Genomic DNA, 26,157 nt, shown 5'->3' on the forward strand with positions numbered 1-26,157 from the left:
ACAATTGCTGTCATAAAGCTGTCACAGGTATGGATTCACCAAATCCCTTCAGTGTGTGATTTAAACATGCATAATTTTAGGCACAGGTTTTAGTGTTTTGCTACCTTAAGGATATAGCAAATGGAATAATTCAAGGAGTACGAGTGCCAGGGAAGAGACTACAGTTGATACCGATTGGATGTTGAATCAAGTCTCTGCTGTGGCAGGGAAGGTTTTTCTGAGAAAAGTTGGCTTATTCTGACTTTAGAAGTATTCCAAGGTTATGGATAAATGCAGTGTGCTTGTTTGTCTAAAGTGGGTGTGTTTTTCTGTTTTAAGGTTGACTGTGTTTCTTTTGTTCATGTAAATAATGAGATTGCTTTTGGCTGACATCTACCTGAGGAGGGGGATCACAGTGTAGACCCTTTCTTTTTGCAGGCACGTTATCTGGAAAAAAATGAGAATGCGTTGACTCCATTTTCATTATTGTAAGGTTACAAGGCATGAAATAAAGCCTTGGAAATGGCTCTACAAAAGATGTAAGTTCTATTTTATTATTTGGTATCAAGTATCCGTGTCTTTATTGTAACTACCTGACTGATGCTAACAATTCAGCCTGTAAGTGACTCCAGTATAAAGTTCAGTATAAGAAGCATTTTCCATTATTATGAATTCTTTTGGTGTTATTGTCAGTAATATTCTAATTTGCCAATTACTATTTCCATTTAATTAAAATGAGTATGCTTTTATATGTTATTTTAAAAAAATATTTAGCTTGTAATCTTGACAGAAGCTTTTCAGAGTGTCTCTTTATATATTTCTTGCTAAAATTTTTTGTTTCTTACATGGTATTCTCCAGTCTATGTTTTTTCCCAGCTACCGAAGCCCGTGTCGGAGATCTTCCAACGGTGTTTCAGATAACTTTCTCTGGCTTCTCACAGCGACCTAATCTTTGAAGGCTAGAACTTCTGTGCAGAGAAGCTGGAATTAGTTACATACTGGAACCACTGCTGATTTGGTTGCATTCTTCAACATGACCAATCCTCAGTGAGTACCATAACTTACGGTAAATAGCAGGGAACAGGTTCCTACCTGTAGGAGAATGAGTGATGTGACATCAAGAGGGTTCTATCAGTGTTACCAGAGGGAAAAGCTGGTATTTGGAGAAGTAGCAGGATTTGCTGTGTTGTCTGAAGAGTGTGAACTAGCAGGAAGAACGTGAATGCTGTAAGCACAGCTGATGTGTTACTAACAGCCAGCAGCTGGAAACTGGTATGTCATACTCTTTTCAGATCCATTTCCCTTTTTTCTTTCATGCCACCAAACCTGTCCCAGAGCTGTTTGCCAACACTGGTCTGTTGGTTTGTTTGGTTCTCAGTCACATCAGACCCTGTCTGTCATTTAGTCTGTCTTAGAATACGGAGGGTAAATACTGTTGGGAGAGGGAAGGCAGCACCAATCCATTTCCTTTTTCCCTTATAATACTGGAAATTGGTTCATTGTATGCTCTTCCATGCAAAACTGAATTAGCTTGGACTTCTAAAGGTAGATGTCTAAACATGGCACTAAAGGTGAAAATCGAAGAAAGAAAATTCTTGCTAACATTAGCTCTTCTTTCTGGGCTTCTGATTTCAGGTTGTTTAGAGAGGAATACAGTTGTGTTGGAGATAGAGGAATCTCATTGCTTTCCATTATGAGTTAGACAAAGAATAAAACAAAATAAGCCTTTAGGTTGTTCAAAGGCTTCCTTTTCCCTCTACTTGCAGCTTTTCTCTGCCATGTACTTCTGATATTTTAAATTCCTTTTTTATGTAATGCTGGCAGCAGTTAGCTCCTTTTAATTTAGGAGTAATGTTTCCCACCTGAAAAGTCTAGCCTAATGGTGAGGCTCTGACCAATAGAATCTTTCTCTCTCAATGTGAAAAAGAATTTTAGTTCCTTCGACTTGCAAAATATATGAGAGAAGAATTCTTCTAATTTTTTTTTCTGGAAAAAAAAAGATCTGTTATTCAGGTTGCTTGAATAGTTGGGAGATTTTAATCATCTTCTTTAAAACAAAATGCAGCTTTTGCAGTCAAATAGCAGAGGAAAGTTGGGTGCTTAGCACTTTTTAACATATCCCTAAGGAAAAAGTATCCTCACACTTGCTGTTGAAAACTTTGGACAAGTAGCCTGAGATTTCTTCAGAAGTTAATTAGCTTCCCTGGATGAAAGCTTGAGAAGTTTGTGCTTGCGTCTAGTCTGAATCAGGTGGAGCAAGCAGATCTGGCTGGGAACTGCAAAGGATCAATCCCTGCTGGGCCTTGACATGCAAGCTGTCTCCTGCAACGAAGTCATCCTTCATGTGCACTAGGTAGTACACTCACTGTGGAAGACATATACATGGTCAGACCCTGGTTTTACCTGCATGGAGTTCCCACTAATGTTTGTGGGGTGGTAGAAAAGTATGTGTTCGGATACAGAAGCTGTGCAGCAGGGCAGTTAAGATAGACTATATAAAGGAGTCTCTAATTCTTCTGTGTCCTTGTTCTCCTTTCAGAACTATTTTGAAATAACTTGTAACAAGATCACCATCCATCAAAACTATTTGAATATTGACCCACAGTGGAAGAGGGGTCAAACCGCATCCATTAATTAACAGTTCATTTGTATATAATGATTAAAAAGCTTAGCTATTCATTGCTCACTGCTCTAACTTACAAAGCAGTTGGTATAGTTACATGCCTTCTTTCTGCTTTGCATGAATGTTTTGCTTTTGGGTTCATATATTGTTTCTTTCTTTGTTTGTTTATAGCAAATCTATTTATACTTAGTGCTTTGGAAGCAAATCTAGTGAAGTGCTGTTCTCCTTGTGGGGTTTCTGTTGATCCCACTGATATCAACAGAAGACAAGTTTGGAGAGATCTGTCCTGTCCCCTCAATGAGGACACCTCCCTCAGTGACCTTGCAAAGGCCTTTGAAGTTGCTGCTTCTTAGGATTCTCTGAAGTCCTTGTCTTTAACTTATTTTTGCTTGCTTGTTTATTTATATTAATTGATATTTCTCTGTGTGTGTAGAGAGAGAAGGAGTTTTATTTTGCTTATTATATTTTTCAGGCCTGCAATCGAAGGTGGTGTTTCAGAAGTTGAGATAATTTCACAGCAAGTGGAAGAAGAGACCAAAAGCATTGCTCCAGTACAGCTTGTTAATTTTGCTTATCGAGATCTACCTTTAGCTGCACTTGATCTGTCTGTGGCTGGGTCACAGCTTTTGTCAAATTTGGATGAGGAGTACCAAAGAGAAGGGTAAGTGCAAAGGACAGATTTTTATTTCATTGTATAGTTTTAGGTTATAAGAATTTCATGACCTGTAAAAGAGAAAACCTTGAGCTGGGGAAGTTCATCCAGCAGTCCTCAAACACCCTAAAACCATTGTCACAGGATGGAAGTGACTTCTTCTAATATTACTAATCTCTGCTGGCTTGAGGCTCCTTATAATTTTAAGTGATTCATAGCTGCTGTTTGATGACAGTCTGGAAGTTTCCTGTCAGGGGAAACTAAACCGAGCATCCAGCCTGTCAGACAAGCAGAACAGCCTAGTGAAGACTCTTTGTGAAAGGTGTTTCAGGGTGACAGAGGGTTGGCTGCTGTGATTCTTGCACATCTGACTGAGAGGTAATGACTTAGTACTGCTGATTCCTGGAACGATGCTATACTTCTAACAGAATAATTTGAATCGTGTCATTTACTTAGGTGAGAACATTGTCTTTGATAATGTATGTGCTTATTACTCCCGTTGTCATAGAACAACTGTTCCAGTTTCATTGGAATAGAAGATCTTAATCAGTTCTTAGCATTGGCCCAAGCATAACACAGTGTCAGACAGCGTAGTCTCATTGTCCTACAGGACATTAGAAGTCATACTGGTGCCTGGGTCAGGCTTGCAGCGGCTGTAGGTGGACTACTGCTATACTAAATTTTTAATGAAAGATTTGGGTCAACTGGAGAGAATCCAGAGGGAAGGCAGTGAGAGTGATAAGAGGCTCAGAAAACCTGCCGTGGAGTACTGATTGAAATAACTGTGTTCCATGGGAAGAACAGACTTTCAGGGGAGCTTAGAAGACTTCAAGTGAGTAAGAGAACAGTCTGTTATTGATCCTCGTGATGTTTAGGACAAGAAGTAAAAAGCTCGAATTGCAGCAAAGAAGAGAATAATGAAGGTAGCAGAAGTGCTGTGTTAGACTCAGGTTGGTGTGGGGAGGAGGGGAATAGAGCTGCAACTGCTAGATGTCTTTAAGAAGATGTGTTTGTCAGGACTGATAACACTATCACTTAACATCTACTGGGACAGATTAGGTGAGCGCTTCTGCCTGGCCCCTCTGATTCTGTGATTCCCCTTCCACTGTGGGTTGCACTGAACATATATATGCTCCACTGTCAATAACATCCACCTAAGAGCACTTCACAGCAAGTCATAGAAAACTCTCATTGATGAAGACATTAAAAGGCTTTATATAAACCTTCATTTATTAACAGCTGACTGTGTTTCAGCCTGTGTGCAGGAATCAGCAGCGAGACCTGCGTGATCTCTGCTCAGCAGGTATTCAGCAGGGTAGTCAGGAAGCACTATGTGGGGAAGGCTCTTGCCTTTAATTTCTTTCCGAATTGGACTTTGAGAAACATCTCCAGAAAGTTGTTACTCCAAACAAGGGGAAATACATTTCAAGTAGGTTATATAAGTACGGTACAACTGTAACATAAAATACCCTGCATAGCAAAAGAGGCACTTGAAAATTAATTTGAGTATGCAGGTGTAACCCTCAGGCTATTTTGGTGCTGAGTAAATACCAGTTCAGTTCAAAGAACGCATTTTTATAGATTTTTATGATCTGAAACTCAATTCTTCACTGTGCCAAAGTGCACAGATCTCCCACTGTAACCATTTGAGCAGCTTTGTGGTCTTAGGTGTGGAAATATACTTGTCATTCTTTTCCACAGCAGAGATCTCTTCCTTCACACAGGCTTCTTCTGTGGCTTTATCAGTCTGAAGGGAAATAAGCTGGTGCCATCCAGACCTCCCAGCTCCAGAGTGAATTCTTTCAAGAAAATTCAGAGCTTTAGCTTTTACGTCTCGAAGCATTTTGGCTGGGGATGTTCAGATGAGTCCCAGGACTGCATCTGCCTTGTGGGAATGGCGGCTTCTTCCTTTCAGAAGCACTGGTCGTGACTGATGCCCTGTGAAATTTAGGAGCAGAGCTGAGCTCAAGAAGCCCAGTAGCCAAAGTAAAACACTGTCCCCATCCCACCTCATCACTCAGTTGGGAATGTGCCTGGCTGTATGAATGTGGTGTCATTTTTCTTAAGGCCTTGGTGGTAGATGTGACCAGGTTTCACCTGGGTAAGAAGGACATAGTGTGTGTGGGTCAGATCAGTTTGGTACGGGAACAGACATCTACCTCTCCATCATGTATGGAGAGAGTGATGTGGGAAGGTCAGCACAGGAGGTGGCAGACAATGTCCAAGTCCCCATAGTTTTTGACAGTTCCCTGTTCATAACTGTGAAACTGTTACCCCAGTTCTTCCATGCAGGATGTGGGTGGAGATACCGGAGATACTGCTGATACCAGAGACTACTAAAATACCCCAATATGAATAGGCAAGCAGGAAGAGGTGGGTCATAGCTCAGCCCTCTCTGTGTGCCTGGAAGCTCTCAGTTGGTATCAGACTAACAAGAAAGTAAAAGAAAAGGAAAAGGAAAAGGATGGTCTGTCTTTTGCTAGACTGCAAACCGACATTCCCTTGGCTTTAAAGATACTGGAATAAAAATCTGACTTTGTGCAATTTGATGGGTCTTTGCTGTATCTTATCAAATGCTCAGAGAAGTCAGTTCCCATCTGTCAGTGTTGTTGAAGGAATTTTGTGGACAGTTTGAGCTGTTTTTGTCAGAAATTTAGTTTACAATGCTTATCCCTGTGCTAAGCAACAAAGAAAGGACTGCCAATTAGACGACACATTAAGCCTGTCCCTGAAGTACACCTGTAAGTAGCAAAAGGGTAATCAGGAAGGAAAAACCTTTCCACTCTCCCAAAATGCCTGAGATAAAACACAGAATGTGTCGTCCTCTCGTGTGGATTGAGCAAAAATTCTTTCCCCTCTGTAGACTTCTGCAGCAGGGTAAGCATAAAGATTTACATGATGGAAGTTGGTTAAGTTGGATGGAACCTGCACTGAAACTGCTCTGTCGTTACCAGCCTTGTGGGTGGGTTGGCGTTCCCCCCTTTGCAGTGAAGAGGGGTAAGCAGCCTGTGGTCTCTGCGTGTGGGACAGGAGGGGTTCCTGCATCTGGCTCGCGGCCTAGCTGCGGTGGGGCTGCTGCGCCTGCTGCTGACAGGGCCGTGGGGCTTACACCTCAGGAAAGGGAAATTCCCTGACAAATGCCAACGACGTGTAACTCAGACGTTTTGAGTTTCATGTGTCTGTAGCCGTCACTGTTCATAAAGGTGTAGCTCCTCCACCTGGTGTAGCACTGTGAAGTAGTAGTAGCTTGGTTCTTAGAACCAGTATGACCATGATGCTCATTACTTGATAGTCCCGCTGACCTGTGCTGCAGTTAACTCGTTAGAACCCTCCTTGGATAGCGCCGCCGGGCGCTGTACTCCGTGCTGGGACATTGCGGGAGCGATGGAGACACAGGCTGGAAGCAGATAGGTGGGAAAGTTACTTGGGTGCCAAGGAGAGCATGTGGTGTGACCAGTCAGCTGATGCTCGTGTGCAGAGAGCAGCAGCACAGTTGCTGATGTCATTTGTGTGTGTGAATGTATCGGGGGGGCCGTGTCTGCGCTGAACTCGCTCTGCATGAAAAGAGTATGCAAACATTTCTTTAAGGAGATTAATCACCCAGAAAGCTAAGGACATTTTTAAATATTAACATTAGCTTTAAGTGCCACTCTTCATTTCTTTTTTTCCAATCAAGTATTCTGTTTTCCAAAAATTAATTTCGCTCTTCTATTTTTGCATCAATGACCAATATGGATGGTGGGGAATAGCTGGAAAGTCACCAAGATGCAAACAGTAGTACACGTGTGCTAACGACAAGCACGGGTACAGAAAATCTCTCCTTCCTGTATTTCCCTTAAGTTCCAATTAGGAGGGATCGTTCATAATAGATTATAAATGAATTTACAGACAGTTGCACAACAGGCTGGGTTTTGGGTGGGGGTTTTTTGGTGTATATGCAGTTAGGAAGTGATCCTGACTGTTGCTAAAAAGCTGTGCTTCATGAGGGTAGAAAGCGAGGAGAGAGATACACCAACTTTAAATTATTTGTTGGGTTTGGTTTAGATTGCAGCTCTTGAATTTTTGTATGTTAAACAGATTGGAAACATGAAGGTGCTTTCAGATACCTTGTTTTACATAAACAGCTGTAAAGGTTGGGAGACCATACAGTTAATGTGACTCACTTGACATTAGCTGTAAATAGTTGTGTCACTGTAATTTAATCATTTATGATCATCTCTCTATAGCCTTAGATTTGTTTGGTCACACCTAGAAAGTGCATTAAGAAGTGGCAATGTCTGAAAAAAAACCCGACCAATAAAACCAACAATGTAGGAAGGGAGAGAGAGAAAGGAAAACCAAGCCTGAACAGAAGAGAGGTGTGCAGGGATTCAGAAGGTAACACAGGAAAGAGTTGTGCACTTCTCGTTTTAAAGTGGTTGCACTGGTGAATGTGTTCCCCTGTCCTGGGAGGAAAGGATGTCTGTTCCTTCAGCCAGCCTTCAGTAATTACATCAGGAGGATGTCATTAGCTCTGAGTTTCATATTCAACTTCCAGTGTTTATTTTCATCTCTTTGAGGTATTTTACTTGTGTTTTCTACAATGTACTTTAACTGAAAGAACTGAAATGCACTGTGTTCTCACATTTCTCTTGTTTTCTGCTTTTCTTGTCTTTATCTGGCAGCATCATGTAAAAGCAGTCCTTTACAGAAAAGTTTGCTGCACCTCATGCAAATCTCAGGGCACACTGTGTCAATACATGGTGAATAATGTCCAGTGCAAAGGTTCTGGAGGACAGAACTGTTTTCTGTAGTGAACAAGCTCCTCGTATCTACAGAAGTGGCTTTAAATTTATTTTTAGCTGACAGCCACAGTCTGAATCCAGAAAGATGGTGCAAAAGCTGAACAGCAACATACAGTGAATGAGACTGTAGTGCTGATTTGTTCTTTGTGCAGTACTAGATCACTGCTGCTTTCTGTGCTCTGGTCCAAAACTAAGACCTGCACTGCAGCAGGAAAGGAGCATTCAGTGCAACAGACCCTGCGAGGTGACCGGGTGGGCTGTGTTTCAGTGATGTGCAGTGATTTAGAAACTCCTTCTTCTGCACAGATCATTTGATCTTCAGAAACATTGTTTTCCAGAATCGTGTTTATCTTAGTACCTAAATCCCTTGAGTGTGTGTGACACCAATTGGTGTAGGGAGCATTACCATAGTAAAAAAACCCAAAATACCTGAACAAAACATTTTCTGTCTCTGTGATTTTCAGCCTTCTGTGGTTTGTAGATCTATGTGCATTTTTCCAACGGAACTTGATTTTCCAGTGTACTTTTTTATGTGTAAAAATGTAGTCAATGTAGCCCACAGATCTCTGTTTGCAAAGCTCTTTATCTGGGGTCTGCTTTATCCAGCTTAACACTGGAATTAATTGTCTAAGTTGGCGAAGATATGGCTTGGTGCAAAAATTGGAAGATGGATAAGGATGTGTGGCTGCTTCTAGGTTGGGCAAGTTTGTGGAAGAGAAATTCCTTGAATGTTGCTAAGCAGAATGAGAGAAACCATGTCTGTCTCAGGAAGTCACTCAAGTTGAAAATAGTTGGATGCCATGAGAGTTTTAAGGGGAAGTGTTGCGTGTTTGCCATGTTCTTACTTGTTGTGAGACAACTGTTCATGGCTACTACTGGAGACAGGATACCAAGCCTTTGTTCTGAACTAGTATGACTCTTCTTATGTTTCTTAAAGGTTGGTTTTGAGCATGATGTTAATATTTCCCTAAAGACTGTAGCATAAAAAGAAATAGCTTAATAAGCAATTTTTGAATGAGAGGAGTGATATACCAGCTAATCACAGGAGGTCTGAGAGCAACCAGTGTGACATGCACCTATAGAGAAGGCACAAATGATCCTAGAAAGCATAACGTACTTCAACTAGAGCTGGGAAGCATTCATGTAATTAAACCTATCCCAATATATTATGAACTACTCTAGATGTCTGTTTTCACATGCAGAAGGGACTACTAGGGCAGCTGGAGAAGCTGAGTGTCGGTTTTACAAAAAGCACAGGCCTTAATTAAATTAAATGAGGGGATGCTATTGCTGTATATGAATGCATTGTGGACAAAATGCCAGCAAGGGAGAAGAACTAATCAAGCTAAAGAACAATGTTGGCACAAGAGCAGAAGTGTATAAACTGGCCATGTGCGAGTTTAGGCAGGAAACTGGGGGAGTCTGTATTGCCATTTGTGCAGGAGCTTTGTTGCAGTTGTCCAAGAAATGCCATGGGGCTAGAAATAGTAAAACTTCTAGGGAAAAAAAAGGACAAAGTGAATAGTTAGTTAGTTAATAATACTATAATAGTTAATAACTCAATAGTTAAAACTTCTGTTGTTAAACTAAGCTTGTAGGAGATGTCCATGAAAAGGGACCTGAGACCTCTCTGTTACTTAGAGTTGCTCAAGATGTCCAGCTGCTACCTGTCGCCTGCTGTGAGGCTCTGCTGTCTGTTGGCCTCAGCCAGTTTTTGTTTTGTTACTGAGCCCTGGTGTGTTTCTGTCACTTCCTGACCATAGCCTTTCTACTCCTTCAGGTAGGGATTTGGATCCCATCCATCCTTCTGTTTTCTGAGCATAGTCATCTTGCGAGACACAAACACTTGCTGTTTGGCCAAAAGGACAAACAACAACAACAACAGAAAAGGCAGGGTAAGGGATGATGCAGAATGGGGGTATTTGTTTGCAAGACCAGAAAATAGAAACAGTGACAGCTGTTAACAGCTTGAGCAAATTGTTTGTAGTGGTTCCTTACCAAATAAATATGTTAAACCTTTCCCAGTTTTGCCTTATGTTCTTTTTTCCAAGCTGTTTATTAATAAAACTAGCAGTGATGATGACAGATTGGTTTTCCACAAAGCCATGTGTGAAAGTATCTTCAAGAAGAATTACCCCTGGTAAAATTCCACTACGTATATTTTAATGTCTCGTAACAAAACTTTACAGCCCTTTATCACCATCAAACAAGAAATTCCCATCCTAGTACATTTATTTACTTCATCCAGGCATTGTAAGAAAGGTAAATAATATTCCTGTTGTATAGATGGAGTAACAGAGGTACATAATGAACCTGTTTGAAGTGATGTGGTGAAGTTGTCCTGGAGACTTGTATCCTTACAGTGCATGTCATCCACAGATAACACAGTCAGGACACTGGAAGAAGTTGTACTTGTCCTCCAAACTGAATAGGACACTTTTTCTTTTATTTGGTCTTAATCCTAATCTAACAAGCCACAAAAGGTATTGTCCTGACTGAGGGAAAAGGTGTTCTACTTGTATGTGGTTAGCATGTGACCTCTGCATGAATTCGTGAGCTATGCATGGTAACTTATTTTTCTGAAAGGTCTGTGTATCTGAAGTTCTAAGAGCTTTAAGCGTAGTGTAGCTTTGCGGTAGTGCTGGGGAAGTGGCCAGGATTTGGAAGGCAACTTTAAACCTACACTGATTCTGGGAGGGATTTGTTTTGCTCAAAGGCAGATTTTGCATCTGTTGAATGGATGAGCCCTCAGACATCAGCAGGAGGGAGAGCTACTACTCTAAGGCAGGTTACAGGCTTGAAGGAGATGAGATTTATGTATTAGGAGTCAGTGTGGTTAGCATGTCAACAGGCTTACTAAAACATATTTCTAGCTGGAGTATAGGTCCTGTTGTTATTTATGTCCATCCTTTACAAGAGCTAAGAAGTAAAAAACCCAAACCCACCTGAAACCAAACAACCCCAGGCAAGATGGGGCCTCTGCTACACAGGAATGTCGAAGAAGCGAGGAAGAAGCTAGCTGAGCAGCACCTGGAAAAGGAATTATCCAGTGCTCCTTTTAGAGCACAGCGTGCTTGTCAGTGTCAGTGGAGTCTGAGGACTTGGAGGAAGCCTGGGGAGAGGTCTGCTAGGCAGTGGTGTGAAGATGCTGATCATGGGCTGTTCACAGGACAAGTGTTGAGCAAATGCACCTTGGTGTAAATTAAGGTATGAAACTGGAGGTGGATTTTCAGTGCTTAAATTTTAAACACTTTTGTGCCTTTGAGATCGATTTATATATATTTTGTGAGTGATATATAGGTGTATGTGCAGATGATATGCATTTGACCTCTTTGGTCAATTGCTTTTCCAGCTATGAGCAGATAGTTTCATTCAGAGGCTTTTTGGCATCAGTGGGATACTAGCAGTGCAGGGAGAGAGTAACTCCACATTCCTCAGCATCCTGCAAGGAATGATTAGCTTGAATACTGGTTGCCGGGGCTGTATGCAATGAGTGTCACAGTTGGTTTTGCCTGGTGCATCTGAAAATCCCGGCCCTGCAGAGCTTTTAAAGGAAGGGCCTTGAGCCCTCTGCTGATCGTTCTGAGAACGGGAAAGAGGGAAAACCACCCTGCCGTATTAACATGCTGGCAAAGCAGGTCTTTTGGAAAAGGAGGGATAAACACAGGAAGAGAATAGAACTAAATAGTGTTCTATTTAAACAGAGCAATTCCCTAGTAATATTTTCAGAAAGATCTAGGGAAAAACCCCAGCAACAAATGGAAAATAACAGTGGCTGTAAAGATGAGTTACTCTGTTTTGAGGTGATGTAAAATAAAATCTGTGGAAGATGGAATTTGCAAAACGGCCCTGTCCTGATGCCTTTTTCCCCTTATGTTTCAAAAATGCCTATTTAAAATCTAGTGCATCCTGTATTCACACCAGAAGCATAACAAAGTTAAACTAAGGGCACGTTCCTGATAACGACACTTGTCAAATCTTCTTTGAAGTTTTAAGAGTCAATTGAGAAGGTCTTTTACGTTCAGGTAATCAGGCAACCCGAGTACAAGGATTTTGATATGCTTAATTCTGCTTTAAAGTGTCATGTCTCTCTCTGAGCACTTATTTTTGAGCGTGGGCATGTCAGGGAACGTGTTGTGATGTTTTTCCCAGTGTTTGATTATGAGTTACTGAGTCTAGAGCTGTTTCTTTGGAATCGATCAGTGCCGTCTTACCTTCTTTACTACCATTGATCTCCTTGTATGTTGGTATTTTGGTTCAGAGAGTGGGGTTCCTGCACCACACTTGTGTGTGCTTCTAACTGCTTAACCCCTAGTTAATAAATCATGTCAGCTCTTTATTAGCTCGTGTGTATTTACAGTGCTTTGAAACTATGAAGTGTCAGGTGAGCATCAGAACTTTGAGGTGGGCCAGCACAAGAGCAATGCAACCTGCTGTGACAAGAAATGACACGATACTGTTTCAAAGTGCAACTGTTGGGATGTTTTAGGAGAAAAAAATAAGTATCAGGATGGGCTTTATGCTTCTGAAGTCCATGGGGTTGTTATTATTACTGCACTTATTTTCAAAAGGAGAGAAAAAAGATGTCAGTAACCCAGTTGAAAGTGTGCATCTCCATTAGCACAATGCTGCATTTGCTGATTCTTCAAGTTCCTTCCGAAGTTCTGGTTCTCGTAGCCTCCTCACAGCTTCCTTCCTCTTGCTTAAACCTTTTTCTTCCAGAACAAGGTGACCTCATCTAAACCAGGTTTGTGAGCAGGCCCCAGTGTATGCTGTCCCCTGAAACTGTGCTGCCCCAAACTCTGGGGAAGTCCTTTTGGACCTCCACCAACAGACTGGTGAGACTTGCACAAATAGTCAGCCTTGGCCAGTTGCTTGACACTTTGCCAACCAGTCTGTATTTCTAGTATAGGTGTAACTGTGGAGTCCCTGAGCTTGTTCTTTGGTGTTCTCTAGATTCCTATTGCTCTGGTCTGTCTGTGAAATCATGGACCGGTTGTTGCAAGCCAGATTTGGCAGTTTTTTGCCTGATTTGCCACATACTAAAACAGAGATAAAGGTGCATGATCATATCACTCAATAGCAGAGAAATTCTTTGAACACTTCCTTAGCTGCTAAGCCAGCAGCAAAGCCCTGATGTGCCGAGGTGCTCACCCTTGAGTGAATGCAGCAGGTATGTCACAGGAGCAACACGTGAGAAACTGTAAGCTGAGAGGAAACGAGGAAAGTCTGTATGTGTGGTGATTCAGGCTGCGTTACTCAGTGCCCTGGAAGGCACTTGAACACCAGTACGCTCCAGAGCGTTGGAGTGACAAACAAGACCCCAGGTGGAGGTCCTTGTGAAGTGTTTGCCTTGGTAAAGAAACCAATAAAAGTCTCTGTACGTTATTGTCGAGTGTATCCGTAACAGCAGAACGTGTAATGTGAGTTCACTGCTCTTTAGCTCTCTTCCTTTTTCACTACTTCTTCTTTTCTTTTCTTGTTTTTCCTCTTAATTTTATTTCCTTAGATCTAACTGGCTAAAACCGTGCTGTGGGAGACGAGCAGCTGTGTGGCAGGTATTTTTGCTCAGTGCAAGTCTCAACAGTTTCCTGGTAGCCTGTGTAGTATTGGTGGTGATTCTTCTGACTCTGGAACTCCTAATAGATATAAAGCTTCTCCAGTGTGAGTAGGAGGATTTTTTTATTTTTTTATTTTTTATTATTTTGATGAAATAAAGTCTTAACTTGTTGGGAGGTTTTTGAAGGGGGGAGGATGGTGGGGATTATTTTTTCCTACCATTTAAATGATTACTAGGCTAGGTAAGAAATATGGTTTTGTGGAACCCTGGTATAGTGAAGTCAATCACTTCCTTATTTTGCTGACCAAATGCAGTATAGGACAAATTTGCAAAAGCTATGGGCAGAGATCTGCACAGATTGTGACTAGTACTTGAAATGGTCTGGCCTTTACAGACACACTCCCTGTACAAAGAAGAAAGATCATTTGTGCATCATTAATCTCTGGTATTTTACACGTGTATGTGGATAGGTAGAAGTGATGAACTCACTAGGCTGTTTGCTATCTCTGTTAGTAATTTGCTCCTACTGAGGTGGGTAGGAATGGAAACTACAGCTTTCTGTCTTGTGATGCACTGAAATGATGGAGATTTCAGTTCTACTTTGCTCATAACACTGGGAGTCACACAAAAGCCTAAGTGGATTTTTGCTTTATCTGAATTCACTTTACGCAGGTTCCACAGTGGAAACTTTAAAGTTCTTGTTTTGCTTCCTAATTCTGTTTTTTCTTTCTTTTTTTTTCTGTTGCTATTTTCCTCCTTCCCCCCATTTTGTTTTCTTTTTCCCTTGGGTAGTTTGTTTTCATGGTTTGGCTTTGGGTTTGGGTTGTTTTTTTTCTTTTATGATACTAAGCTGACTTGGACACAAATACCAGCTACATGTTTCCCTATGCTAAATGTTGAAGAGCAGCCTCTAGCATCTCTGTAGAATCTCAGATAGGGTGAAAAAGCACTGATGGGGTTCAGACAATCCCATAAATGCAAGAATACCTAGCATGAAAGAGTTGCTATCTGGTACCTTCTATGGGAACTTTAAGCTAAGCCACCCAGCTCTTTATTCCCTTGAAGTACTTTTATTTTGTGATTTGTCAATTGATATTAATGGAGGTAGGTGTCACTGTCAAGATTTAGGTATTGCAATAGCATTAAGATTACTTTAGGGGACTTCATTGATAATGCCAACCATTTTACAAGCGCTGTAAGAGGAATAAGTGACTAAGCTGTAAGCTGTCCTTCCATACCATTGCACAGTCTTTACACCCCTGTCTGTCCATACTGCACATGGGCACTCTGTTACTGTTGTTATTTGCTCTACTTTGGTGATTTACCATTTGGGATGGTGAAACCCAGAATTTGGTCAAGTCTCCTGCCATCAAAAAACCCTCAGGAATGCTAATTATGTGTGTAAGTCCTTAAAAATTGAATGAGGAAGAATCTTTCAACAGTATCTATTGAGATGTCACATCTTTTCTTTATGTGGAGAAACATTAACTTCCCGTGGAGCCAGAGTTTCAAAACAGTTTCTGTTGATTTCTCTTAGAATTTTAACACAGTTTTGGAGACCCTCCTCTGGAAGCACCTGCTTTCTTACTGTTTTCCAAAGAAAGTTTTACTTCAGGGATCCTCCCTCCTCTATGTGTCTAGTACATGCAAAACTCTTAAGAGCTCTGCAGCTTACACCTTGTGTGTGACCTGTTAGAGGTTGGTTGAGCCAGGAGATTTCATTGTTCAGAGGCTGCCCCTGCCTGTACAGCTTTGCTCGGCACCTGGGAAGGGACCATTCCACTCTCTGTTGCTACTTTGCACCAACCCATCAGGCTCTTTCCCTTCATTAAGACAAATACCTTCTATTTTGTTCTAAATCACATTAAGGCTGTCTTGGTGGGACTGATGTATGTATTGCAGGTGTCATATCAGGAAGGTACATCATTTACCTTAAGGTTTTAAAAAGCCACAATTATGTTTTTCAAAAATATAATTGCAGTTCTAAATGATTCCTTGTTCTGTATGAAATCACCCAATGCATTAGAACATGTCAGGGCACATCACTGCCAGTTTGCTGTGTTTTCTTTGGCTGTGGCATTTTGAGAGCATCATTTTCAGTCTTTGCTCACACTATGTACTTCTCCTGTACACGAAGCTGTGAGTGTCAGTGATGGAGACCACATCTGCAAATGCATAGATCCCACACATGAAAAGGACAGAGACCCTGTATGGAACTTTACACAAAGCATGTCGGGCCAGAATTAGAAACCCCAGAAAGCAGGGGACATCAGAGGCCTGATGTTAGAGGTGCCTGTCCTATAATCAGCTTTTTTAGTTGTATCTTCAAAGCTCCTCGCGTGCATTAACAAAATAACATCTCAATACCTGTTGATGTTTTGCAGATACAGAAAGAGATGGATATTATTAAGACACTTGCACCTCATTTAAAAAAAATATAAAAAAAAAAAAGAGAGGCATGGTAGGTTCCACCCTGCTACTCACAAATATGGTCCATGCTGTCCTCTCCTGGTCTTCAGCAGCTTTGGGGGGAAGTGATGGAGGAAATCAGCGTAGCATTGCCCTCCTCCTGCACTGAGCTAAGCAGGTGTGCCTGCAAAAGGCATCAGGACTTCAGGAAATCTGGGAGGCTGAAGAGCTGTGCTCCATCCGTGTGGTTGCTGGCTCAGAGCCCTGTCTGAATACATGGCATAAGTGTGCAAAGGAGTGCACTCTAGGGTGTAGGAGTGCCTTGGTAACACAGGTTTGGGGCTTGCCCAGAGCAGGCAGTGAGCTCTGCTGTCTGCTCCTTGCTGAAGCAGTAGAGCTTGTATCTGTGGGGAACAGCATCCACCAAAAGCGAGCGCCGGTGCTACAGGCTCCTGAAGTGGCCGCTCAGGGTTTGTCAGGATGTATTCCTCATCCTGCCCACCCTGGATATGCAATTTGAGATGTGAAAGGGTGGGAAGTCAGAGGTAGGCTGAGGTTGGCCGTACTGTGCATTTTATATGGAACTCTCTTCATGACTATTGGCATCCTGGCTTTGCCAGAGATGCAAAATGTGAAATAAACCAGAACTTCTGGCTTGTAGCTACAACTCTGGGGAAAAACCAGTTACAGGCAAAACAAACGTGAAATTCTGCCCCAGAAAAAATAGAAGCTGTGTAGCTTAGGTGCTCTGCCTCAAGCCGAACCCAGGTGATGTACCCAAATCACCACAGAGCAGGGATGAACACCTCCTGGAGAAGGCCCTTCTGGTGGCTTTGTAGCTTTTCACTGCATTCCTGAAAGGGAGCTTTCTGGGAGACACAGCCAGGCTCGGTGTATGGGGTAATGATTCGGCTCTTGGAGAAAAGCTTCTTGCTCAGGAGGTTTTTCACAACTCCTGTTTTACTGGCAAGTTAATTGCACAGTGCCTGGCCCCAGGTCCAGAACTCTGCTACTCTCAGTGCATCATGAGAGGGTGATCTTCTTCCCAACCGGGGGTTGCTCTGTCTTTCTTGCCCACTGAGGGCAGCCTGGGACAGCAATCCACAGCTGTTGGAAAAATCTCATAAATGGATTCAATTTCTTCTTTTTACTGCCCTGTAGTGCCAGTGCCTTGGGAAAGTGAAATACCTTATGTTTTGCCCGGTAGGTTCATCTTTTATGTAGTTTCACCACAGCAAATGCTCTCTCTTCAAGCTCCAGAGGAGCCTTAGCTGTGAGAACTCATCGGCAGCCCATACAAACAGTTTTGTCTTCTGATTTCTTTCTACGTCCCTTCCCTCCCCTTCCCATTTCAATCAGTTTTAATTTTAAAATAAGATGCTTTATTTAGTGCCTGTCACATGGTTCTCAGGGCTTGGTTAATTCTGCCACTGCCTTGCATCTCTGTGCACAGTCATCAGGTGCCTTAAACTTTGCTGTTACACATTAATTGTTTGAAACTGCAGGACCACAGAGACTATTTTAATCTCTCTGCCATAGGGATGAATGACTCATAAATGCCCTGAAGCTGAGAGGGTTTTTTTTTTATCCCTCCATTCACTTACTCCAAACTTGAGAGCATGTGACTTTCAGAGCAGGAGTTGCCAGCAGTTCAGATACTGGATCCTTTCACCCCTTCTGCTTTGTTTTGTCAGCAGTGAAGGGAACTTTGATCGCAGAACTTCAGTTGAACTTACTTACTAAGGAACTTTCCAGATTTCAAGAGATTCATTTAAGACCACAAAGACAACCCATGTCATAGCACTTCTTACGTGGTCCTGCAGCTCATTTGTCTGTGTTTATTTCATTTTACTTACAAGAAAAATAAGTAGAATCATGTGAAGGCCTGATTTAATGCCAATGAGTGTCCCTGCAAGGCTTCAGTACTCTGTAAAATCATACTTCTAATGAATTCAGATAAGTTTTCCTGAGTGTTCCTGCCAGTGAGTTCCTGAAAGGACTTCTGTTCAAAGTCACTCTCCTTTGAAAGTAGAATAACTACTCAACAGCCTGCATGCCTGAAGAGTACCTACACGGGAAGTTAGCGTGTAGAGCTCAGAGACCATTTTAACTACTCTTTATAGACTTCTTTTCATGGAGGACTTTGAAATGAAGTGAACATAAGTGATTTTATTGGTCACCATCTCTCTGAAAGAGTGCTTACAAAGGAAATCGTGTGTTTCAGCCAGTCACTTTTGCATGTTCTCATAGACAGTTCCGTAAAGACAAAGCTGGCCATATGACAGCCACGTTTCCTGAAGCAGACTGTACAGAAATAATCACATTGCTTGTTGTACAGATGAGGGTTACTGATATTTCACAAATTCCTTAAAATTAATAGATTAAGATTTGATCTTGTTAACAATGACATTGATTCTCTCACTGTGGTTTTCCTAGAGTCAGACTTGACTTGGGATCCTGAGCCAGTCACATCTGTTCAATGCTGCATCCAGAGAGCTGCACAAAAGTCCACCTACCTAGGCTATTTATTTAGGTGATAGAAATGTATTTGGAAGCCCAGTTTGAGCACTGGTTTTTAAGCACACTTTCCAGACAATTACTGGTCTTCTGAGCTTGAATAGTCAGCGACAGACTCCAAGGAATAATGTGGGGATAATAGAGCATCCTGTTGCCTTACAGAATTCTGACTCTGGGCTTTTGAGGTATACAGGGTTTAGTCACACGTTTGTACTGAAGCAGTGCCTGGGATGAGAGCACGGAGCAGTGACAGAGCATTGAAGACCTACAATGTGTATGTCAGTGCTTACCAGTAGTCGTATCTGTAAACTCCCCAGGGAGCAGCTGCTGTGGCTGCCAATGTGCTGGCCTGAATTAGGATGAGCATCTGGCAGGGATGGAGTTCCCTGTCCCGTTCCATCCCTTCCCCTTGCTGGTACTTCTGTTATAAAATTTAGGAAAGCAATCTTCACCCATATGTAAGTTGTAGCAGTATTAATGATATTGAACCTCAGCTGCATTCTGCTACTATAATGATGCTTCATTGTATTGTGTTAATTGCAGTTTCAAGTGCTTCACAGTTTGCAGGAATAATTCACTGGATCAGCCTAGTCATCCTGTCTGTTTTCTTTTCAGAGGTATGTATAATCAAAGTCTTTCACCTCATACAGAACTGCAAAGTATTTTTATCCTGCATTGGAATTAACAAGAGTTTAACAGTAATTTGACTGTGAATAATTGTAGCACAGTGTACTTCAAAAAAAAACAAAAGAAAGAAAAAAAATTAATAGTTGCTGCTCCTACCGAGCACACTAAAAATTCTCCTCTAGGTTGGAGTTATTTGTCAGTTGCCTAGAATAGGCACAGAAACGTGAGGGATACTGTCTTACAAATTATAATTGGAAAACTACAAAAGAAATAATCGTCTCCAAAGCACTACAGGCACAGGACAGGACTAGTTTCATTCATTTGTTCTCTCAGGACTCTTCAGTGTCACTGGGTATAAGTTGTAGGTATATGATATATTCCTTCAGGAATGAAGATCCACAGGGTTGGGGGATTTTTTTAAAAAAGGGTGTGTTTTAAGAATGGAATTCTCCTCTCATAATTTACATAGGTAGTTTAGATGTTCTAGATTATCACATATAGACACAGTTTAGAGAATGAAACAAATGGTGAATTTCTTTGCAAAAATTTGTATGAGTGTATGCATTGGAAAAGGCTGTAGTTGTGATATAACAAATAACAGATGTTGAAGTCTTTACTCTGCAGGTGATTTTGGTGAAAGTTACAAAAAATATCAAAACCTAGGGATCTGTGATATCTGCACATGATTTGATAGATCACTTGGTAGAATTCATAGCCACTGTATGATAGCACTGCTTGTATCCATGCTTCTATTAATTTAATACTTTTCACATACATCATGTTGTATTTCTACTCGTAGTGTGGATTTTCTGGCTGGTGTTGCCAGCTGTGAGTTCTGCCAAGGTTCCTTGCTGCCAGGCAGGGGTCCCACACCTGCCCTGCATCCTTCACAACCTGGCCTTCTGGTGCTGTGGTTGCACCAACAGAGGCGATTACTGTCCCCATCCTTTGGTGGTGGGTTGTAGGATACCTGTAAACTGGCTGGAAAAAGATTCTCTAAACAATCAGAACACTTTGCAGGGTCTTCCCTTTGCGAATTGCACATCCCAATTCTCAAAGACTCAGTTTTGCTAGATGGAGTCTAGCAAAGAAGCTCCCTCCCCACTCCCTCAGAACCTTTCTTCAGTGGGGATTAGCACCCTGGAGCTCCCTGTAATCCTGAGCTTCCCAGCAGGACCAGCTTGCAACTCTGCCACTAGCAGCGTGGCTGCACGTGCACACTCCCCTGATCTTCATCACTTCCTGGAGCCTGTTTCACCAAAATCATCCTTGACACCCTTCTCCTGGAGTGCAGTCTCCAGTTCTGTTTTCATTCACTTAAGCCACTAACCACGTTTCCCAAATCCTGATGCAGCGCCTTGCTCCTGTATCCCTTCCTCCAGCCAGTTCAGCATGCTGGCAGTTGTGGTGGGTTGGTTACAGCAGTGCAGATGGATCCTCTGGGCCAAGGAAGAAATCACTAGTTTCAGTCCTACAGAGGCAGAGTGTCCACATAAGTGGATGAACTGATTTGGAAGTTCTGGTTCAGGAAAACAGTAACAGAAATACTTCATGGAGTTGAGACTGGTTGCCTCATTTCCCATCCTCAGTTTGGTTCCATGTTGGCTTTTCTCCTTCTCTCTGTATTAAGTTTTAGAGATATCTTACTTTGTCTCCTTGCTGTCCTCATTTTTATAAGCCTCTTACCACTCCCTTTATTATCCGTTTCTGTTTTCTAAACTGTCTTCCTTCTGTCTGAAGATGGTTTGAATTTATGCCAAAGTAGAAAAGGAGCCGCCATGTGAGGTGTGCAGAGGAGGGCAGATTTGTGCTTTTTGGTTCATTTGGCAGCTCAGTGTCCTTGACTGGGTTAAAGTAACAGAGGTGGCCCCACAGAGTGACTGGATGTGCTTCAGAGCCCACAGATCTGGAGGAGAATGAAGGTGTACCTTTCCGGCTGGGTTTGCTGGGGTTGGCCTTGTGCCAGGCTAGTTTAATGAGCAACAGCACATCTGTTTGTGTTAAGATTCTTCTCATCAGAGGAAAAAGAGAGGGTTTCATTTTTTCCTCATCCAAACCAAAAAAATCCAGGTTTTCAGGAGGCTGCGAAATACTGCAAAAATTGCAGATCACATTACTATTTTTTTATTTCCTCTTTTGGTGCCCTCAGGGGATGTTTTGTCCTCTGATTCCAAATCCCATGAGTCAGGTGTCTTTGCTTGGAATTACTTGTTGGGATGATCGTGTGTTCCGGAGAGGTTTTGCTGTGTGTGACCATTCACGCCAGGACGCTTTTCCAGAGATGGGCAGGTTTAATTCGTTTGCTTACATCTAACAGACAACTGCTGAGGATTGCTTAGTCCTTCAGTCAGTGTCATATTCCTCAAAGCAAGGATTTGGGGTTTCTGGTGTTCCAAAAGGCCTGTTCCCATAGCAAGTACCATCTCCTAAGTTTGGATGTTTATTGTTTATTCTATACTTTGGTTCCCATTGTATGTGGGGACACGTAATCCTTCAGGAAGGCTCAGACTTGGAGAACAAATAATGTCAAGGTGTAAAAGGCTTGTTAAAATCCAGAAAGCTTTCAGCACCAAATCTGAAGGTTTCCAAAGAATATGACTGATTAAAGCTGGTGCTGTAAAGGCATCACAAGTAATTACAGTCCTATCATGTTGGAGTTAAACAGGCACTGCCTTTCTTCTTGGTTAAAATGAAGGAGACAAACATGCCAGCAGCTGGCAAATGCCAGCAGAACAGCTGCCAACAAAATTCAGTAGCTACTCTCCCAGCATATTCCTGCTCTCTCTGCACTTGTGTTATAGCCACAAGCCTTAAAGGAATTTGTTAATTTTATATTCTTTGTCACTGTCTGTGACTTTCCAAGATTAATTTATTCTTACTCAAGTGAAGTGCACATCAGCTCTTTTTGCTTTTTTTCCAAGTATTTGAACAGGATTTACTAGTGGTGATGATTGTGTATGTTTGTCTCTGTTTACATACATCACTATGATTTGTCTGTGCACCAAATGTTACCCAGATGTTAAGACAGAAGAGAAGAGAAAGACACTGGGGGGGAAACCCCAGTACCAACAGCAAGGCAAGGCCGGGGTTACACCCTATCAAGAGGGCAAATTCAGCCTTGGTAATAGTTGGCTGAGAAAAGGAAGATGGGGAATGTCACAGTGTTTTGGTAAGTGGATTGGAGTCTGCTTGTATTTTAATAGTCTTATCACATTGCCACAAGTATTTGATTCTGTAGCTGTTGTTCAGTTCTGCTTTTCCACCAAGATGGATGAGACTGTTTGCGTGCAAGAGTGGAGTTCTTTGATATTAGTTGTTTGCATTGCTCTGTATGTGCTTCAGTCAGCCAAGCACTCAGGCATTCTGCTAACTTTCAGTGCTTGAGTGTTTCCCTGGGAGGAACCGAGTCTTCTGATGGGCTTAAAGTTAGGCAGTCATGGAATTGTGACTGGTTTCCTCCATCTGTATCCAAGAAACGAGTTCTCAAATTGAGTAGAGTAAGTGTGGGGTCCTAGCTGATAATGATTTGTTTCATTAGCTATGGCTCACAAGTACATTTTAGAGTTTCACTTTCAGGTGGAAAAAAAACCCCAAGACTTGCCTCATCCTAGATGGCAGAACTGAGAGATAAAAATGTCTTTCCCATAGAGGTTTTTTCACAGCAAATTCATAGTTGTAGAGAAATCAGTTATCTTACATTGGTTACATTTTTTGAGAACTTTCAACAGCTGAGCAGAAAGATAACGATTTTCTATTAATTTTATAATTCCTCCATAAGCTGTGGCTTCTTTTCTGGGTGTTTACTTTCATTCCACATACGCATAACTTCTCTTACGGTGCACAAATGCATTGCTGGCTCTGTGTGTTTTGATTTTTTTCTAGGAACAGAGAGTATAATTTATAAAGGTAAATTTAAGCTTCCTTCTTTGCTAGTCTGTAAGAAATTGAATATTTAATAGGGTGTGAAATTTCTTTTTTAACCACTTTTCTTGCTCCACAAAAGAGTAGTTACCAGGGAAAATGGTTTTGTCGAGATCTAGGAATTTAGCTGCCCATTTAATTTCCAAGAATACTCCTGACTTATACAGTGTGCTCTTATCAGTGCTTCATCAGTCTTTCATCTCTTGATAGTGACAGTCCAGCACCTTCTACACAGCACGTTTCAAAGATGAGAATTAGCATCAGTGTGATCGTGCCCAGAGGGAGCTTTGATGCAGGGTTGCTTGAGACCAGTTTTGTATCCAGCCTGCGTTTACCTTCCAGCAGTAGACTGTGTCTCTAGCAAGCCATTTCGAGTCCTGAAAAGCTCTTTCAAATCTATCCAGAGCTATCAGTTTAAAATTCATTCTTTTTTTCCATATTCCAAACCCGAATACTACAGGAGAGCAGAAGAAGAAACGTATCCGCAGTGTTTATGCAAAGGTGCGTTTGGCTACTACACGACACCATTACAGCATTAGTGGTTGTCAGTAGAAAGAACGTAGTGCATTGATGTCTGGTAATGTGAACAAGCTTTGCAGTTAGGTGTCTGTGTGAGCACGTGTGCTGTTGGGGCTGCGGCAGTCAGCGTACAGGACACGAGTGGTCTGTACTGGGTAGTATGTGAGGTGAGGTCAGTAGGCTCCTTGCCGAGCCCTGATGGAAGGGAAACCATTGGAGGCGGATGCCTGTGCACCGGGAACGGAAGGACGTCTCAGTCTGGAGATGCTGATGGGTTCCTCTGTGCTCTGGTGACCCAGCAAAGATTTCAATAAATATTTGGTCTGAAGAGATAGATCCAAAAGGCAGAAGCTTAACCCTCCGAGTGTCTGTACAAGCCAGAGGTAAAGCCCCTCTGTAACAGATAGATTAGTTTCGTGGCTGTGGAAGGAATGAAGGAAGGAAGGAAGGAGGGGCTCTTCTAAAGACATTCTTTCAACCCCACTCCATCCTGTCTGTCTCTTGTACAATCACAACCCCATCTTGAAATGCGGAGTTGCTCTACTTCAGCATTAGCTAAATCCAGTGTCCAGCTTTACCCCCTGTGCCACCTCCTTTTGATTCCTTTGCACTACAGATGAGTTTGGCACAGTCAGTTGCCGAGCAGTAAATTGTATATTAGCTGTGCAAGCAAAGAAGTGTTTACAGTTCCCTAATGCACATTTCAGCTGGGGACAAGTGCAGCTCATGCAGACTGAGGGAATTCTCACGGCTGGCACGGCAATGGGCTCAGCCAGGTTTCCTTACGAAATCAGAGAGAACACTGGCAGCATCACACAGTTCTCATAAACCTCACTGCAGGCACATAATAATTTGCAGACAACTGTGTGCCACCAAAGGACACTGTCGACCTCAAAACTGCCTTTCTGTCTGGAAAAAGGTTTAAAATTTTTCTTCTCTCTGGGTTTTCTCCAACTTAAGAGATGTGTTTGGTCCTTCACCTTTACTGGTGCACTCTCAGCAAAAGAAAAATTTTTTTCTGCTGTAACAAAAAAAATTGCTAGATTTTCTAATGAAAAGTCTTCCAGTCAAGAAAAATTAAAGCTTTCTTTTACAAGTTCAAAACCCCAAGCTGCCAGTGGCCTTGAAAAAAAAAGCACTGGCACTGATACTTAATATTTGCTTTCAATCCGTGTGTCCAAAAATGCAGAATGCCTGTAGTGTAATGCAAAACTCTGTGTGTGCATTTGCTACAGTGCTGAAGAATGCCTGCACATCAGTGGGAAACAGCAGCACTGCTCCATTTTTTCCCTATTTCTTGCAGATTCTTGTGTCCACAAAAGGTAGAGTCATGACTAACATTTATGTTTTGTCTGTGATGAATGTTCCAGTTGCAATTCTCTTTTAATTCATACACATTTTTCAGTTTGGTCCATGTAGGAAGTTTCCTGGATTATTAATTTCTGTCTCTGTTTTTTTTTCCAGATTCTGCTACAGGTTCTTATTTTTTAAGTTCTGAACACAGAAAGTACACACTCAAATGCTATAGATATTTATTTGAGAGATATTTTTGATTGCTTAGAAAAAAAATACTCAGATGTTGTTTATAGGTAACACCAGTGCTTTAATTTCAAAGTATTTATGATGTTGAATGGGGAGAGAGATTTCCCCAGCGAAGGCCAAGTTTGCTTGGTTCTGGATAAGAGTCCTGGCAGTGATGTGATGTCCTGCAGAGGGAGACTAGAGAAAGCTAAACCTGTTTTGGAGCTGGCCAGGGGGCAGCGAGGGGGTGTGTATGCACCCGTGTCTCCAGATGCCACAGTCTGTGCCTCACTCACTGGACATTGCTGGGGCGCCCAGTTCCCCCAGGGCACTGAGGAGAAGCTGCCTTAGGTGGCTTTTGCCACATCAGTGGTGATGTGGGTCCTTTGGTAAGAGAGGCAATGCTGGTGCAGGGCTTGTAAAACTTTCCACCCAAGACAAATGTTTTTAAAGCGTAACCCTGAGTTGTGTGCAGTTTGTTCTGAAGTGTGTCCCAGGGGGGTCTGGTTTGTTCTGCCCTCACGCTCTCCCTGCAGAGCGTGGCGGCTCTAGCTGAGAGCCAAGATGCTAAACATCAAGGCAATGTTTTGAGTGGAGGAAGAGACCTATCTTCTAGAGGTAGCACCAACCAGTACTGCATTAAATGCCTGCCAAGCAGACTTGCAGTCAACGCCAACTTGTGCTGATTCACACCAGCAGGCTGAAAATAAAAACATTTGTGCTAGCTTCCAGCCCTTAGAACCACTCAGACCTATTAATATGACAGTAGCAGAGCCTGATTTAAATGCTGCAGTGAGGAATTAAAAAGGCAGAAAGGAAAATCCGTTTCTGTGTTCCCTCAACAGCCCCACGTTAAATCATTTTGAGGGATGTGAGAGTGTTGCTATTCCCTTTGTGCAGACTCGCCTTGTTATTTCCGTGCAAATCCGTTTGTACGCATCCGTCCTAAGGAAGATTTTCTCCATCACTGACTGCCAACGTGTTCAGTGTTCAGCCATCCCTTAGCTGGCTGCTCCTTGACCTAGTGATTCGTCATGCTGCCTAA

At 42.2% G+C, this 26,157-nt stretch overlaps 1 protein-coding gene across 1 annotated transcript in view; it reads left to right on the forward strand.

Annotated features, from left to right (window-relative positions):
- The first annotated feature begins 472 nt into the window (after positions 1 to 472).
- TMEM266 (transmembrane protein 266) overlaps positions 473 to 26,157 on the forward strand; it is a 54,642-nt gene continuing 28,957 nt past the window's right edge. The window contains exons 1-5 of the mRNA XM_084268214.1: positions 473 to 518; positions 921 to 1,026; positions 3,075 to 3,263; positions 13,548 to 13,702; positions 19,068 to 19,141. Coding sequence (XP_084124340.1) covers positions 1,013 to 1,026; positions 3,075 to 3,263; positions 13,548 to 13,702; positions 19,068 to 19,141 — 432 coding nt within the window. The 5' untranslated portion in view covers positions 473 to 518; positions 921 to 1,012. The remainder of the gene's footprint in view (positions 519 to 920; positions 1,027 to 3,074; positions 3,264 to 13,547; positions 13,703 to 19,067; positions 19,142 to 26,157) is intronic.

This window comes from Gallinula chloropus, assembly GCF_964237585.1.
Source record: "Gallinula chloropus genome assembly, chromosome: 9".
NCBI lineage: Eukaryota > Metazoa > Chordata > Aves > Gruiformes > Rallidae > Gallinula > Gallinula chloropus.